Source organism: Ochotona curzoniae, unplaced genomic scaffold (genome assembly GCF_017591425.1).
Source record: "Ochotona curzoniae isolate NIBS_2020 unplaced genomic scaffold, NIBS_Ocur_1.0 contig_517, whole genome shotgun sequence".
Classification (NCBI taxonomy): domain Eukaryota; kingdom Metazoa; phylum Chordata; class Mammalia; order Lagomorpha; family Ochotonidae; genus Ochotona; species Ochotona curzoniae.
Genome location: NW_024466454.1, coordinates 7,664,237 through 7,681,898, shown reverse-complemented (window position 1 = coordinate 7,681,898; position 17,662 = coordinate 7,664,237). Strand labels below are relative to the sequence as shown.

The following is a 17,662-nucleotide window of genomic DNA, read 5'->3' as shown; positions in this document are numbered from 1 at the left end:
TCTTCCAAGGCTTTGTATATTTGAAAATAGTTTTATCATTATTTTTCATATGAATGACAACTTAGATAAATACAAATTTTTAAATTTCAAACATTTTCCTTTAATGCATTTAAAATATTCAGTTATTTTCACATCCAATATTGCTACTGAAAATTGGGATGTCAACATGATTCTTGTTCTTTTAAAACTATAACATTTGTCTCTTCTCTCTGGGAGTTTTTAGACTTTTCTCTTTTTTTCTATGTTCTTAAATTTCATTACATTTATTCATTAGACTTGTCTTTTTTATTTATAAAGGCCGAGACAGAGGTGGACCTTCCATCCCCTAGTCAGCTCCCCGAATGCTCATAACAGTTAGGGCTGGACCAGGCCAAATCAGGACCGTCGAACTCAGACAAGTTCTCCCATAGCTGTGGCAGGCACCAACCACTTGAGCCATCATCTACCGGCTCCCAGAGTGGGCACTAGCAGGAGCTTGGATTGCAAATGGAATCAGGACTTGAAACCAAAGACTCCAATGTGGTATGTTGCACCAAGTACCCACTTTCACACGCTCTTGCTTTAAATGGTGTGTGAAATTGGCCTGTACATGTACATTCCCTAGGTAGCACACAGGAAAACAAGCAGAGGGAGGAATCCTTGGCACCTACATAACCTGTCCCTGTAAAGCTGCTTCTCACTTAAGGATTCCACCCTTACCTGCTTCCTCGTCCAGGAGAAACAACTTTAGAATGTGGTACGCATAAAGTACACTCAAAGTCCATCACTTACAGCCTTTCAAGGCCCAACGGGTAAAATTCAATGCCTAAATTCAGCCCATTCCTCCCTATTTTTAGCTTCTCGCTCCAGCATGACTACAGTGCTGCTCTGATTGTATTGCTTCAGCCCCCTGTGCAGGCCAGGTGTTGATGTCTCAAGGCATATGAGGAGGTAGGGTTGCTTTTGTCTTCTTATCTTAACTGCCTGCCTTGCCTGCAGTCTCATCTACCATACATATCACCTCAAAACATCCCTTCATCTTTCCAGGGTTTCTCATACTATTCTCTGATTTCTGGTCTCATGAGGTTTCTCTCTAAAGTTACTCCAGGTTTTATCTTCAGAGAAGGTACAGTAGTCGGTGTTAATGCAGTATCCTGCCAGGAACCAACAGCCTCATCCAGCTGGTGCTTCACTTGGTGGTTTCTGACATACAACTCAAATGGCATTAAGACACTGAACAACACCGCTTTCCTTCCTTTCTGATCTACTAATTTACCTAAAATCTTTGCCGTACCAGTAAACATTCCAATCAACAGCATACTTGTTACTGAACCTTCATTCTACAAATCACACTCGATCCTGGATGGATGAAATAACTAGGAGTGGGGTATTACAGCAGCCCCAGTCATCCACTAATGAGATAAATTCCCAACATCACTTTGCTGGTTATTTTTAATGGTTATAATGATTATGTTATTTTGATTAACTGTGTACTAATAATAATCACAATAAATAATTTTCACCCATTCTTTCAAAGCCATATGTGACTATTACATATTACCTCCATACATTTTGCAATGCCCTAAAGGGAATAATACTTTTTTTAAAATTCAAGTGAATCTACTATGTTTACATTCTATGGATTTTTAATATTTTTTAAATGTTTATTTATATTTATTTCATCTATGTGAGCACATAGCTGGAGAGAGGGAAACAGAACAAGAAAGATTTTCCATCTGCTGGTTCATCCCTCAATGCAGGCAACGGGCAGGACTGGGACAAGCTGAAGCCAGGAGCACACAACTCCACCCAGGGTTCAACTCCAGCCCACATGGACGCCAGAGGCCCAAGCACTGAAGTCATTGTTCCCTGCCTCCCAGTATGCACCAGCAGAAAACTGGATTGGAAGTAGAGAAACTGGGACTTGAACCAGCATTATTATACAGGATGTGGCTGTCCTAGGCAGTGACCTAACTTACTATGAGGCACAATCCCTGTCCCAGATCCTTGTTGATTTCTAATTCTCTGCCTTTGGTTGGTTTCAGCTCCTTGACTACACAGGTAAACTGTGGGCAGGGACTGTGCCAAACAGATCCGTGTGTCATCCATGATACCCAACAGTTACTCAGTTTGTCAGACTAGTGGGCATACATTACAGCTGAATATTAAATCAATCCCCAAGTGTCATGGCCCAGGAGCATCTTCCTTGGATAATTTTTACTAAACGTTTCATTAATCAAGGATGCAACAGCATATTTATATGCATAAAATAATTCAAAATTTAAGAAAAACTATGCATGGTAAAATAAAGGCAAGAGTATCAATCTATTTAGAAACAAAATATAGAAAGAATAGAAGCCAACAAAGGGCATCAGAAAATTTCCACCCTCTTACGTATCTGTTAAGCCTAAAAGTCAATCACTAATGATCAAAAGGTGAATACTGATATGTAAATTAATGAACAAGGGCCTTGTTCAAAAATTAACAAAGACTGCTCTGAAATTAGACCCTATACCTTGATTACAAGGGCCTTTGCAAAGTGTGACTATAGAGCCAAGAACAGAGTATAACTTATGGTAAATTATTCAAAGGAAGAGAACGTGTTTTATCCATCTTTGTGTCTGATGAATTAAAATACAAAGATAAAAAAATCAATACAGTCATTTAAATTACTGTTCTCATAGCTTCTTGGCCTTTTGGCTAAGATCAAGTTTAAATTATTGTTGTTCTGTATAAAATAAGTCACCTTGAAAGACTACTGTATCATAACAAAGATTTTTCTCATTTCAAACAGCATGCAATTGTTCTTTTACTGTCTATGGAATGAAGTTGACACTCTAAATTGAAAGTTAAGTCCCATCAGTATTTTCTCTTCTAATTTCACAATTTTCATTCCTTTTCTAGTTTTATTTCCACTTCTTTCTTTCAAACATCTTACCTGTTAATCAAAGTAAACATTTTAATTTTCAAACTTGTTTATCTGTATTGTTGGTTCTTTGGCAGTTTCTTAGGTCATTTAACTCATTTTTCCTTATTGCATTATACCTTATAATACCTTGTTTTACTTACTAGATTGTAAATCCTTTATGTCAGAGCTTGTTTTTTTTATCTGCTTTCATATTTCATTGCCCAGCATCTTATTTGTTTTCATACTTTACTATGTGGTACAGGACCTGGCACATGGTAGGCTTAAAAAAATGAGTTAATGAAATATTTGAGGTAGGAACAACACCAAAAAAACTCAAAACTGGGAACTCACTTTTGACAAGCAATAGAGTAAAAATTATTGCCTTAATTTTATATGGCAGTAGGATTCAAATGTAAGTGGGCATAATAAAAAACCTGAGAAACTTGTTTAAAAATGTAAATTCTTGCTGTTGCTTGTCACCAGGGGACTTGAGTGGATGTCAAGAGGCCGCTGCAAATACAAAGTAATTATTTCCTGAACTACTGTTGACAATAAAGAGGTAAAAATGAAGAAACAGATATAAGAGAATAATGGCAAACCCCTGGCAATGGCAGGAAAACCTTTTCTTGGCTGTTTTTCCTTCCATGTAACTTTTGGCTTCTAAAATCAAAATGACAACCCTGGGCTCATTTGAAATCCCAATCGCCTAAATGCACACAGGGAAATGACAATTTTTCTCATAAGACTTTTCAGAAATGAACCATGCTTCAAATTGCACATTGTATAGGCTAAGCCACAGAAACTTTTATCCAATAAAGCTCTTTGAGAAAAATGTTACTGTGGGCTAGGAATTGCAAAAGATAAGCTGTGGTTATAATGCAACAATGCACTGAGAGAACGGTCATATTTTCTTTGGATTATTTCAAACAGAAGATATGAATTGTAGGAAGTAGGACTTCAAGTGGTTAAGAAGAAAAGAGTTCTATCTTTCAGAAGTTTGTAAAATGCCAGTATTCTAAATTTCATACACTGAACTCCTCAGGATAGTCCGATATAGTACACAATATCTGTCACTCCTCTATCCATTTGGCAAAGACTTCAGAGAGATAAATGTTAAAAGAGGCTCACAAAAATGGAGACTTCTGGAAAGAATGACCAAAGCCAGAAATAAAATTGCACTAATTAGAAAACAAATAATTAAATGGCCAAACCCGAATGTTGTGTGATGCTGACAAGAGATAAATTTCTAAGGCACACCATCTGTTTTACAGTTTTTGTCTTGCTGTACTACAAATCTTTTCAGCATGGTTTTTGCAGTTGTCTTGCTGCTAACTCATTTGCACAATTACTTTAGGCCAGAAATCATTATTGCACCAAATCTTTTGAGATCGACACATTCATAGGGGAGGGCAAATAGACCCATTCCTGAGTGAAGACTTTTCTATGCTCTTAGAAAATATTATTCAAAGAGATGACTAGAAATTACCCATGGAAAAGGAAGGAATCTGAAAGGAAAGTGATACTACCAAGTGCCTACGGCACCTAAGCCTCCCTGTGCCCTTCTCAGGCCTGCACGGTCTGCAGGCAGCTTTCAGGGACTTTTTCCCTCGCTCCAAATTTTCTTCCTGATTTATCTCTCCAGATCAGTGGATTTACATGGATGACATCTATATACCTCTGACTCTTGGAGATTGATAGCTCTGGCTTAAACTTGTCCAGGTTCAGATTTATGAATCCAATGATCTATTTGATATCTGCACTTTGGTGGAGACAGACATTTCAAAACTCATCACATGGCTGGAAACTTGAATCAGCAGCACTGCTCTGGGAAAAAGAAATTCGGATTCTCCCAAAGTAGTGCACATTTCAGTAAATCGCACAACCATCTGATTGGTTACTGGGAATCCTTCACGTCACCCTCAATCCCTCCCTTATTCTCATTCCTCACACAATCCCCAGATCTCACCACTTCTAAGAAATACTTCATGTATACTTCTCTTCATCTCTTGCTACCTCCCTACCTAAGCCACCACAGTCTCCCAGTGACACGACTTCAATATCTACCTAATTTTCCATTTCTAAGCTACTTCCCATCTAACAGCCAGAGTGATAATTTAATAATTATACAGTAATTTACATTTCAAATGAAATTATATGACATGTCCCTGGTACCTAACACAGTGTCTAGTAAATAACAGATCTGTAATTTTATTCACAGAATACTAGCCAGTAATAATCCCATGCATCTCTATTAATCTCCAATCTCAGTTCTCAGACATTTTCTGAAATATCAACAGCCCTGCTCATTTACTGAGACATTCACTCATTTAGCAATTGCTTATTGAGCATCATACTAACTGGGATCAGGTTCAGCTGCAAGTTTTATTTTGATCCTGGCTAATAGAACGTACGAAGGGTGGTATGGCGGTTCTATCAGGTAGAAGTCCTGGTTCCTCACATCCAGTAGTTCCGTCATCCTTAGTTTTTATGGATTCTACCCTGCAGTCTAACAAGGCTCCAGGCTCCAGCCATCATGTCTGCTCTATAGTCACTAGCAAAGGAAAGGGCGCGAGCAGTGGTACTCACTTCTACTTGCATGCCACTGGCCATCACAACTGGTAAAGAAGACCGAGGAATAAAAAATAATAATAATAAAAAAGAAGACTGAGGAATAAAGCCTTTTAACTGGATAGCAACGTTGTTAAGCGAAATGTCAGAATTCTAATTATTACAGAAGTAAAAGAGACTGAACATGGAGCAGTAAGTGGCAGCCTCTTCCAAAGTTTCTATTTGTGACTGAGTCATGTCCTAGGATTGGGGATAAAGAGATGTGAAACACAGAGGGGCTGAGCTTGAGTCATTTAATACAATGTCAGAAAGCAAGACATTAAAAAAATAACTATGCTGGGCCTGGTGCAGTGGCCTAGCAGCTAAAGTCCTCGCCTTGAATGCGCCAGGGTCCCAATCCCATATGGTCGCCAGTTCTAATCCCTGGGGCCCTCCCTCCCATCCAGCTCCCTGCTTGTGGCCTGGGAAAGCAGTTGAGGATGGCCAAATGCCTCGGGACTCAGCACCTGTACGGTAGACCTGGAATAAGTTCCTGGCTCCTGGCTTCGGATCAGCTCAGCACTGGCTGTTGCGGTCACTTGGGGAGTGAATCATCATCGGACAGATCTTCCTCTCTTTCTCTCCTCCTCTATGTATATCTGACTTTGCGATAAGACTAAAATAAATCTTTAAAAAAAATAACTATGCCAAATTGTAAAATGAGGCAACAGCCATTGTTTGGAAATGCTGGCTTTTCTGAGGCCTAGAAGATTCCCTGTATTCAAAGAGACATAAAAGGTCCCAGTGCCTTTATACCATGGAACTATCCAAATGGCTTCACCATTCCACAGTCTTAGTAACAGACATTCCTCAGTATGCTGTTTGTGATACTTGCACAGCACTGAACAAGGCGCGGCTTACTTAAGTTCTTTCTATGTATCCAGCCAACCAGAACTGTGGTAAACGTTCTAACATTTGGAAAATGGCTGCTTCAGAAACACATTAACACTCAATCATTTTTAACTTGTCAAAATATGAAATTCATTGGCTGTTAATAAAGCTACCTAAAAAGCTACTAAGGCTAAATGAAAAGAAGCCCCAATGACGGTAAGTCTGGAAGATAGAAAATCACCCTGTGACTTACTGTTAACCACTGGCTGTCGAGGAGCTCCTTGGCTGTGATTCTGTGAGCAGGATCTACCTTCGTAAGCTGCCTCAAAACACTTTTAGCTGCAAATAAGGGCAAATATTGAAAATCTCATCTGTCTTATTTACAATTAATATGTATTTTCTGATTTATTTAGAACTAATCTATACAACATAAAAGAGAAGTACCAATTATAAGTATTAGCAAAAAATACCTAATAAATAAAGATGAATGTCTAAAGTGAAGATTTTTTCTTGTTAAAAATTAATTTGTTACATTTTTTTTGTATATCATGTTTTGTTTTCGTTTTTATTGGAAAGTCATATTTATGGAGAGAAGGGGAGACTGAGAGAAAGACCTTCCATCTACTGGTTCACTCCCCAAGTGCCCACAGTGGCCTGAGCTGAGTCAATTCAAATCCAGGAACCAGGAGCCTGCTCCAGATCTCCTGCAGGTGCAGGGTCCCAAGGTTTTGAGCTATTCTCCACTGCTTTCCCTGGCCACAGGCAGGGAGCTGGATGAAAAGTGGAGCAGCTGGGACTCGAACTAGCATTCATATGGGATTATAGTGCATGCAAGGTAAGGACTTTAGCCATTAGGCTATCACACTGGGCCCAAGTTTTTTTTTCTTTTAATATTTATTTGTTTGGAAAGCAGAATGACAGGGAGGGGGAGAGGAAGAGAGAGGAAGAGAGAGAGAGAGAGAGAGACAGAGAGAGAGAGAGAGAGAGAGAGAGAGAGAGATACAGCATTCACTGGTCCACCTTCCAAAAAGATCCCAATAGTTAGGACTGGGCCAGGATGAATGCAGGAATCAGAACCTTCAGCCAGGTCACATGGGTGACTGAGACCCCAGCACCTTGGCCCTCTGCCACTGTCTTGCCAGTTGCAGTACCTGGAAGTAGAGTAGAAGCTGGTGCTCGAATCAGAACTCCAGCATGGGACGCGAGCAGCACCTTAACCTACTGCAACACAACGCCAGCCCCTAAAGTGAAGCTTTATTTTCTAGATTACCTAGTTTATCGGTTTATGGTACAAGTTAGCTAGTGATGAGTAAATTCACTTTTAATTATAACTGTGTATTTTTTTGGTTTTGTGTAGATTTTTCACTAACAACAATCACAGTGAAGATTCTCTGTTTCTACAAGTAAACAGTGTTCATTTCTGGGGCCAACATTATGGCAACATGGTTTAAGCCACTGCCTGAGAGACCAGCATCCCAAGTGGACACAAGTTTGAATGCAGGCTGCTCCACTTTTGATCCAGCTCCTTGCAAATGTGCCTGCTAAGGCAGGAAAGACGACTTGAGTGCTTGGGTCCCTGCCAACCATATAGGAGACAACCTGGCTCAGCCCTGCCATTGTGGCTAACTGGGGAATCAATGAGGCAATGGCAAATAGCTGTGCGAGTTCTTTCTGCCTCTTCCTCTCTCTGTAGCTCTATGTTTCAAATAAGTAGATATAGATAGATAAATATTTTTAAAATAGTCTTTAATTCCATAAGTAAATCTGATGACCAACCAGAGATTTAAAACATTGAAATTACTAGCCAACCTTGTTCTGTTTCTTACATTTTCCTTGGTAAGTTATTAAAGAACCTTACACTCACCATTTTCACTCACAGAATCCCAGACTGGATCTTCAAAGCGTAGTTCCCCCTTTCTTATTAACTCAAAAAGCTTTTCTTCTGAGCTTGCCATAAAGGGTGGGTCTCCACATAATCTACAACAAAGGCAATCAGTTTATTTAAATTTAAAAAGTCAGCACAAGGTTATGTATTAAAACTCGAGTTTCCACAGGACTTGGAATAGTGGTGCTTGGTGTTTAAATAATGGGTAAGAAGAGATGGGAACCTCCCTGGCTATGAAAATGGCAGCAACAGCATCTTCCAAGGTGAGCGCTAGGCTCTTGTCTCAAAATTGGAAGAAATGACCAAGTAGAGGAAGTACAAGAGTACTCCCAAAAGTTTGTGGAAAAATGGAATTAAATGCATTTTGGTGCAAAAATTTTCAAATCCACGCATTCTTGGAATCTGCAAAAGTTCATAAAACATTTTTTAAAAACTGAAATGGATTTAAAAATTTTTGTACCAATATAAACTTACCTTTTAATTTCATTTTTCCATGAACATATATCCTCATACACATTTTATCTTTTTTTTAAAAGATTTATTTTTTTATTGGAAAGGCAGATAAACAGAGAGGAGAAACAGAAAAGATCTTTTGTCCAATGATTCACTCCCCAAGTGACTGCAACGGCTGGAGCCAAGCCAGTCCAAAGCCAGGAGTCAGGAGCTCTTTCAGGTCTCCCATGCCGGTGCAGGGTCCCAAGGTGTTGGGCTGTCCTCAACTGCCTTCCCAGGCCACAAGCAGGGAGCTGGATGGGAAGCAGGGCCGCTGGGAACTGGCAACCATATGGGATTGGGCCCCCCTCAATGTGAGGACCTCAATCTCTACCCCATCATGCTATCTCGAAACCTTCAGATTCATAAATGATCCAATATTCTTCCAGGTAGGAATATACTATGCTTAAATGGACTTAAATACAGGAAAGTGTGTGAATTTAAATGTACAATGACAGTGGCAGTTAACAGGAGAGAGACACTTGTGTGTGAGCAGGGGTAAGAAAATGACGTAATGCAAATTGGATTTTCAGAAAAATGAACCATCTTCACTCTAATGATCACATAATAATTTTACACATGATAAAACACTGTATTAGTATTAATATAACATATAATACACTGTATTAGTAATTTAAGATTTACAGAAAGAGAAGGAGAGCAAAGAGAAAGATTGTGCAAGCACTAGTTCACTCCCCAAACGGCTACACTGGCTGGAACTGGGGGAATCTAAGAGCAGGAGTCCAGAGCTTGTCCAGGACTCCCAAGGGGGTCCAGGGGCCCAAGAAGTAAGACCATCCTCTCTGCTGCTTTCCCAGTGCATTAGGAGGGATCTGAATGGGAAGTGGAGCAGCCAGGACTTGGACCAGTGCCTGCACTGCAGGCGAAGGCTTAATTTATTCTGCTACAGCACTGGCTTCACCTGAGAATTTTTATAGGCTCTCTGTCAAAGCCCCAGCCAATGGTCAATGGTACACACAATGAAAAAGACCCAGATGAAAAAACTGAAATAATGACTTTGTCCTTCATCCTAAAAGGGTGAAAGCTGAGTATCCATAACAAGCATCAGTTAAAACACGAGCAGTGTATACAAAGTACATACAGGCTTGTTTACAGTCTCTATAATACAGGAACTATTTGTAGGGTCTTTTTTCTAGATTTAACAATGGGAATACATTTTGCATATTTTACATATACAGTTTTATGAGCATAATTGTATTTTCCACTGCATCCTCCCTCTTCTCTCCCCACCTCACTTACCTAACAGAACATGCCAAGTCTATGACACTAATGCTTCAACAGGCAATCTAGGTGAAAACTACAAGGGCATGCTTAAACGCTGAGTTCAGCTCTTTGTAATCCACTCTCCATCACCACTGTGCTCAGCCTCAGCACCGAGGGCTAGCCTCCAGCCAACATCGAGACCTGCCCACTGACTACCAGACAAGCTGGACCTACATTTATCACAGAGGTAGTCTATTTCCAACACTCAGCATTATATTTTCCTACTTTATTGTTGAAAGAATAAAACAGCATAACTATAGTTCACGTCTCAGACTGCAGGTTAACTAAATACATAAGGACAACAATCTCAAAGTCTTTTGACAGCTACATTTTTACTTATTTTTTTTTTTACACTTTTCTTTCTAAAAATCTTATTCACAGATATCCTCTGGATAAGCCAAAGTTTGATAAATACTTTCCATGCTGCTGTTGATTATGACTTTCACGCAGTCCGTCAAAGCAGACTGGAAATAGGAGCTTTTAATTTGCCAACAGATTCCCGTTAAGAGGTCAGCATTTATGGAAGTCTTCTATGAACTCTCATTTCAACACTTTTTGTTTCTCTATATCATTCTGATCTCCTTCTCTCTCATCTTACCCATGATCTTTTTGCTATTGTTTAGCTTTAAAATGCAATAAAAACAGTCATAAAATACAAAAAAGCCAGAAACACGGCCCTGTGGACAATTACTATCTAATATCACAAGCAAAGCCCAGGAGCCCAGTTCACTGAGCCTGTTATCACCCGGTGCTATGCACATCCACCAATTTCTTAGCTGTCTCTGCACTGCCAGATGAGTTTCCAACTATAGCTTAAGGGCTACATTTAAAAAATTCCACTTTTTTTCTGTCCTTTGCAATTTTATTTACAAAAAAAAATGTACTTAATGGTTGGTCAATCAGCAGCATGTGAAATTTTATGACAGTAATTTGATGCACATCCAGAAAAGGGAACCCAAGACATGAAAAGTGCCTCTTGAAGCCTTCCTATTATTTTCCATTGCACTCTCAGGATTCAAAAACAGCGGACGACAGTAACCATAAAGGGCACTCCTATATGTTGATCTCACCCTCGGAAAGTATGTTATCACTTTCCAATTGTAGAAATGAATCAGAAGGGTCCGATCATGAACAACAACAAAAAGATAGCACCCCTAGAGGAGACAGGAGATAAGGCTGGACTCTTGGTGAGTAAAACTCTAACACTGCCGGGCCCAGGCTAACGAACAGGCTCTGGTCACCTGGGCAGACGTCAGGATGAGGACACGCAGCCACCCTCTAAAGCAGAAGAATTAATTTTACCTTTGAGAAAAAGAATTTCAAGAAATGGAATATACTCATTTTCCCTATCAACAACTTTGAATGGAGAAGTGAAAAACACCAACATGAGTTGTCTAATATTATATTTGACTTGTGTTGTCTGGAAGGTCTTGGAAATAATAAAAAAAATACCTAAAAGTTGTATTTTAATTAAAGATAAAGGCTCAGAATTTTTAGACAATGATTTCAATTATCACAGACAAGATAGAAAAATTGTAACTACATTTATACTTGAAACAATTTAAGCAATGATGTGTGTTAGCCAGCTGAGTAACAGCTACAATCACATCATACAAATTCTACTGTCTATATATTCCATTTCACAGAGCTGTGAAAATGTGACTTCTGTGATGTCGATATTTAGAAGCGATCTGGAAGAGGTAGTACATAGTGAAATCTTCAATATGACCATAAAACTAATGTAGCATCAATACAAAAATGTTCTTATTCACCAAGAGGCAGAACAACGGTCACTAACTTTTCAGAACATCTCTTAGACAATTCACTTAATTCAATTTAACAAACATATTGAGCACCAAATATGTCCCTACTGTTGATTGTATCACATAGCAGAGATGCACACATGAATAGCCTAAGACCTCTGTCCTTCATGGGATTTGGGGTAGGAATAGAAATCTATGATTTAATCTAGTTTAAACACTATTACTGCTCACACAGAAAAAAAAAGTAACGAGCAATGAATTCTATCAAATTTACATATGTACAAATCTTGTTCTAAATATTTCATTTTACTATTCTTTCTTTCAAGATTCCTGTCTAGAATGAATTTTGGTATATGGGCTTAAATCCTCCACTTAATAGGAGGAAAAAAAATACATAGTAAATGTAATAACTGCTAGAGTAGGGTAGCAGGTAGGAAAATAAAGAAATTAGGAGAGAGATTTATAGAGGAGAAAAGGAACATACACGCCCCAGAGTCATGAAATGCTGAGTGTGTCTGAGTAACGAAGAGTGTCCCGGAGTCACCACGACGCAAGGCAGGTGCTCGGCAAGACACTTCCAGCTGGTGACTGGAGAGGCCTTGCCAAGTCAGGAGGCGCTGATATTTTGCCATGGCCAGGAATAATTATCAGGGTTTTTTAATTAGCAAAGTAGTACGACCAGATTTGTTACTTAGAAAGACAATTCTGGCAGCAGTGTGAAGGATGAAGAGGAAGAGGATGACCAGAGGCTGGGAGAACAGTGAGAATCATTTAGAAATGTTCTAGAAAAAGAGTAAGCGAAACCACTTAGAAGAACAGGCAGGACATGGGCTTGACTGAGACTTGAGTGGCAGGCAAGGAAGACCATGAATAACTGACATTCTCCACAGCATTAAGAGAATGCCCCCTAGATGCTGAATCTCTCCCTGGCCTGTGCCCACTTCCCACATATGCCTTGTCTACTCTGGCACCTCCAGTACCAGGGCACAGCACCTCCCTAATTGATGAGCTACCCGGTCAATCTCCTGAGAAAACACAAGGAGGTTTTCAGCAAGATGTTCAGGACAATTTTTCAGTTTACTCAGATCATACAGTGCGTCGCTACATTTACAAACCAATGAAAAGCAAAGCTGCAGGTTATAAATTTTTACAGTATAAAAAAAATTCTAAGGGATGTAGCTACAATTACTTCCGAATTGGTTTTTAGATCACTTTCTAAAAAAATATATATTGCTTAACTTTAATCTGAGATCTATGTCATCAAACTGTCAGAGACCATTCGTTCATTTCAAAGTGTACATTTAGCAGGCTACTTACAACATGTACATTATGACACCTATGCTCCAAATGTCACACTGCTGGCTATAGTCGTGGGCATTGATAACTTCAGGGGCTGCCAAACAAGCAGAAATAAAATAGCATTAATAATACAATAAATGACTTCTAAATGCTTAAACACAAAGCATAAAAAAATGTGCTGATAGGTTGTAATTTATTCCCTACAGGGGAAAAAAAGAACCAACAGCAGATGTTAAATGAATAATGTACCGGCCTTAACAATTGATGTCACTGTGTCCGCTCGCCTATCATTTAGCTTCTAATGGAATGATGGCATAAATTATGTAACTACATGTACTATTCCTCATTCCTTTGAAATCGTTTTAAAAAGTTCCTTGCAAAGATTCTGTTGTTACAGTAGAAGAAACAATAAAGATATTCTTTCATGCCTTAAGCAGATGCAATTTAAAGCAAGGCCAAAGCGTGGAAATCTTGATTCATAGAAAAACTAAGATAAATGATGATAAATCACTTCAGCATAACAACAACAACAACAACCCAGTACTCCTATGAAATGGCTTAAACTATTTTCCACATTTTCTAAATGAGAAAGACTAAGACAAAGAGCGACCTCCCACATGACTGCATAAGGCGGCAGTCACAGACGGTCTCAGGCCTAGCATCCGAGTCTTCCTGGCACCTCAACTCTGTGCTCATTGCTGTACAAAAGTGTTCAAAAGTAGGGCTCCTTTAAGCAATAATCTCAAAAAGTTGCGCTTTTTTTTTTTTAAAAAAACTTTAAGGGAGTACATTTTAGTTATTTTATTTTCTCATAAAGGCTAGTTTTTTAAAGCCATATACCATACTGGAGGAACACAGCTATGGAATCTCACAGCTAGAATCAGATATCCTTATTGAAAAAAAAAAAGCTATAAACATAAGAATTTATATATTCCACTATAACTACAGAATCCATATATCATTTTGCTCAAGTTGCATTGTTAATTATGTGAGCTATATATGCAGGCATTTGATTCCTTTTGTCAATGAGCTAAAGTTCCTAATATGTTAAGTGACTTGGCCGAAGTTTCACAGCCACAGAGGGCCTCCCATATACAACAGGCAGGTTCAGGTCTTTATTTTAGAAACCATTTCCTCTTTTAAAATTATAAAAAATGCATCATGATACAGTTCCATAGGCACAGGGATTTCGCCCTTCCATGTTCCTTCCCCCATTGATTTCTCCTATATCAGTACAATACTGTGATCCTTCAGCAGCAGTCACAAGTCCAACATTCTGCTATGTAAGTGTGTCACAATGTTGTACATATGGACAAGGGCAGACAGTCTAGTATTCTGCTGTCAAGATATAACAACACTTTCATGGGATTCCTCCTTTCATTCGGAAGTAAGGCTGCGTACTGCAGTGCTAATCTCCCCCTCTCACACCTTGCACACAACCACACACACACACACATTTTATAACTAATACAAAAGGGACTTCACTTCTCTTCTCCCCTCTGCCGATTATTAAAGGCAAAGAAACAGCAACAAAATTACAAGGTAAACAGAAGAAAGAATGAAGAAGGTCAATCTTCAGATAATTAACCCGAATGCTTTTTCTCCACATGATTGATATTTCCCTGTAAGAAACTACTGAAATTCTTTAATTCTACTTAGAATCTAACTATGGAATGTTCAGGTTGTCCTGTGCCTGAGACTGGGCGAAGGAGTCCGCACTGGAGCATCCCACAGCAGGGGCGAGGAATTCCTGCTTCCCCCTCTTTCAGAATCTTAATTATCAGGAGCACTTCTATTTGCACTGTCATTCCAGCCCTCACAGGGAGGCAGAAGCCAGGATCACTGTGCCAAGGAGCCATTTAGGAAGTCAGGAAAGCTCCACAAACCATCTGCCTTCCCTCTTGTTCTCTCACTTGTTATCAATGTAGACAACTAATAAGCAGGCATAAAACTCTGGGTGCTTGGATATATTTTCCCTGCGTAACTACAGACCAGATGTCTTTTGCCAACAGAGGGATATGAACAGAATCTAAAGTAGTCTTTTTCCAAATAAGACAAAACAATTTCAATACTTTATGCATTGAGGAGGGGAAAAAAAGCCATACTCCTCAGCAATAAAAATGAATAAACTACACATACAACAACATGGGTAAGTCTCAAAGTCATTATGTGGAACAGAAGGCAGACATAAAAGACAGACAGATCATTTGATGACATAAACTTCTACACAAGCAAAGCTGAGGTGTGGTGACAGGAATTATCAGTGGTTGCTGGGGTTTAGCCGGGGAAGAGTCCCAGAGGAACTTTCTAGGGTGATAGAAATATTTGATATCTCCTCTACTGTGGTGATTACACAAGTACATGCACCTGTCAAACTCAGAGATCTTTACATGTGATGTGTAGTTTTATTGTAGATAAACTGCATTTCTATATTGTATCTCTAGAAATATACTAGAAATATAAAAAGAAATCGTCAAAGTCTCATCTTGGTGGATGAATTCACCAAGAGATTAAGAGAAGCAGTGAATAAAAACACATTAATATGAAGAGGTCTAATCACAAAAGTGTCATATTTGATTCAATAAGCATATGCAGAGAAAGTTTTATGCTCAAAGAATTGGGCAAACACACTTTTAAAACACCAATGCAACATTTGCAAGAACTGGGCATGTGTTCATCACAATGAAAATTCCTAAAGTTTTAAAAATTTCATGACATACTCACACACTATAATGAAGAAAATCAGACAGAGAATAAAACAGCTAGGGAACTAACCTTCATTCACTTGAGCTTTAAACACACTGCAACCACCTGGTAAAGTCTTCAATTACTTTTAAATAATGTTTGGATTAAACAGTAAGACTAAAACTAAAATCATCACATAGTAAGAGATGGATCACAGGCTTCTAGAACACTAGGTACACTAGAAAACAAATGCTCAAGATGCTCAGAGGAAAATACACTTACTAGAAAGTAAGACTGGAAATAAACATTCAATTCTTGGAACTTTGGAAGTAAACAAAAAGGAAGAAGGAAAAAGCTAATTCAGAGACAAAAGCAGTAAACGATGGTTCTTGACAAACCCAGTAAAATATTTTAAACACTAGCAAACTCAACCAAGAAAAAAAAAATAGTATTCTTACAGTAAAAGCCTAAAATTGGGTACTAAGTGCTAGGCATCGTGCTAATGTACTATACATCTTCGTATGTAATTCTCACATCAACCTAATAAGGAAGATTGCATTATTACTCTAAACAGTTCCCACCACCCACTTTAATTTTTCATGCTCAGCATTCTAACATATCAGAGACTTTCATGTCATGCCACTGGAATGTTAAGCTATATAAAGGCAAGCCATTTATATGTTTTTTTCCCCTGAGGCTATACTCCCAATTGCTATTTGATACAGAATAGACCTTTACAATTTTTAGATAAATGCATGACTTTCTCTTAATTAAACAGATGTAGAAATTGTGAAAAAAAAAAGAGCAGATAACAAGCGCAGAATTATAATCCTGAGTTATAGTCAAGAGACTTCAGAGTTCATACCAGTAATTCCATATGCTATCCCCTAAGAAAATTAGGAGTTAATATGGGAATATAATCACAGAATTAGACAATTATATAAACAAATTTAGAATCTCAGCAAATTGGGAAAATTTCTAGGAAAGTATAAATTATTACAATGATTCTAAAAGATGTAGGAAATGTGAAAAATCTATTATAAACTGAAAATTACAAAAAACCAGTTTATCCCCTAAAGGGTATGAAAATCAAATAATTTCAAGAGGAAATTTCAGATTACCAATGAACAGTGTCTACTGTTCAAAAGGCTTTTTTTGTTTTTTGTTTTTTAAATGAGACCAGCATAATTGTAACACCTAAAAAGACAGCAAGCATGGAAAAGAGCAGGCTGCAGGTCAAAGTTAATTAAGTGGTAGCTGTATATGAAACCAGGCAGGTTTTGATTCACAAGTGCAAGGAAGATTCAACATTGTATCACTTCATGAATGAATTGACAGAAAAAATGTCATCTCAGTAAGTACAAGTCTGAGTAGACGTTTCAACAGAAAAAAATACACAAATGACTAGCAATCAGAGAAGATGCTTTAGGTCTTTAAAATAACTAGGGAAATGCAAACTGGAAACTATAATGAAATATTAACTCATTCCCATTAGGACGGCATTAACTAAAAAGAAAGATCAAGAGTTGGCAAGGATGTGAAGAAACTAGAATCCTTATGCATTGCTGCTGAGGAGGTAAGAGTCACTTTGCAAAACAGCTTGGCAGTTCCTTAAAAAGCTAAGCATAAACTTAATATATGGTCCAGTAATTTCATCATTAATGTATGACCCAACTATACAAGAGAAAAAATGAAACCAAATGTTCTCACAAAGAATGTTCACAGTAAGGTTGTTCATAATAGCCCCAAACTAGAAACAACTCAATGTCCATCAGCTAAGAAATGGATAAACCAAAGGTGGCATATCCAGCAGTGAACAATTCAGCAATATAAGGGAACAGACTACAGACAGATGCTACAATAGGGACAGAAGCATAAGTGAAAGCAAGCCAGATAGAAGAAATTATACAACAGATGAAACCATTCATA

At 38.4% G+C, this 17,662-nt stretch overlaps 1 protein-coding gene across 2 annotated transcripts in view; it reads right to left on the bottom strand.

The window, feature by feature from the left end:
* The window catches only part of STK33 (serine/threonine kinase 33), a 76,432-nt gene that overhangs the window by 34,185 nt on the left and 24,585 nt on the right, over positions 1-17,662 (bottom strand). For both annotated transcript variants that reach the window (XM_040988975.1, XM_040988976.1), the window contains exons 8-10: positions 13,067-13,142; positions 8,190-8,302; positions 6,579-6,664 (exon numbers count right to left, since the gene is read on the bottom strand). In XM_040988975.1, the coding sequence (XP_040844909.1) occupies positions 6,579-6,664; positions 8,190-8,302; positions 13,067-13,142 (275 nt within the window). The remainder of the gene's footprint in view (positions 1-6,578; positions 6,665-8,189; positions 8,303-13,066; positions 13,143-17,662) is intronic.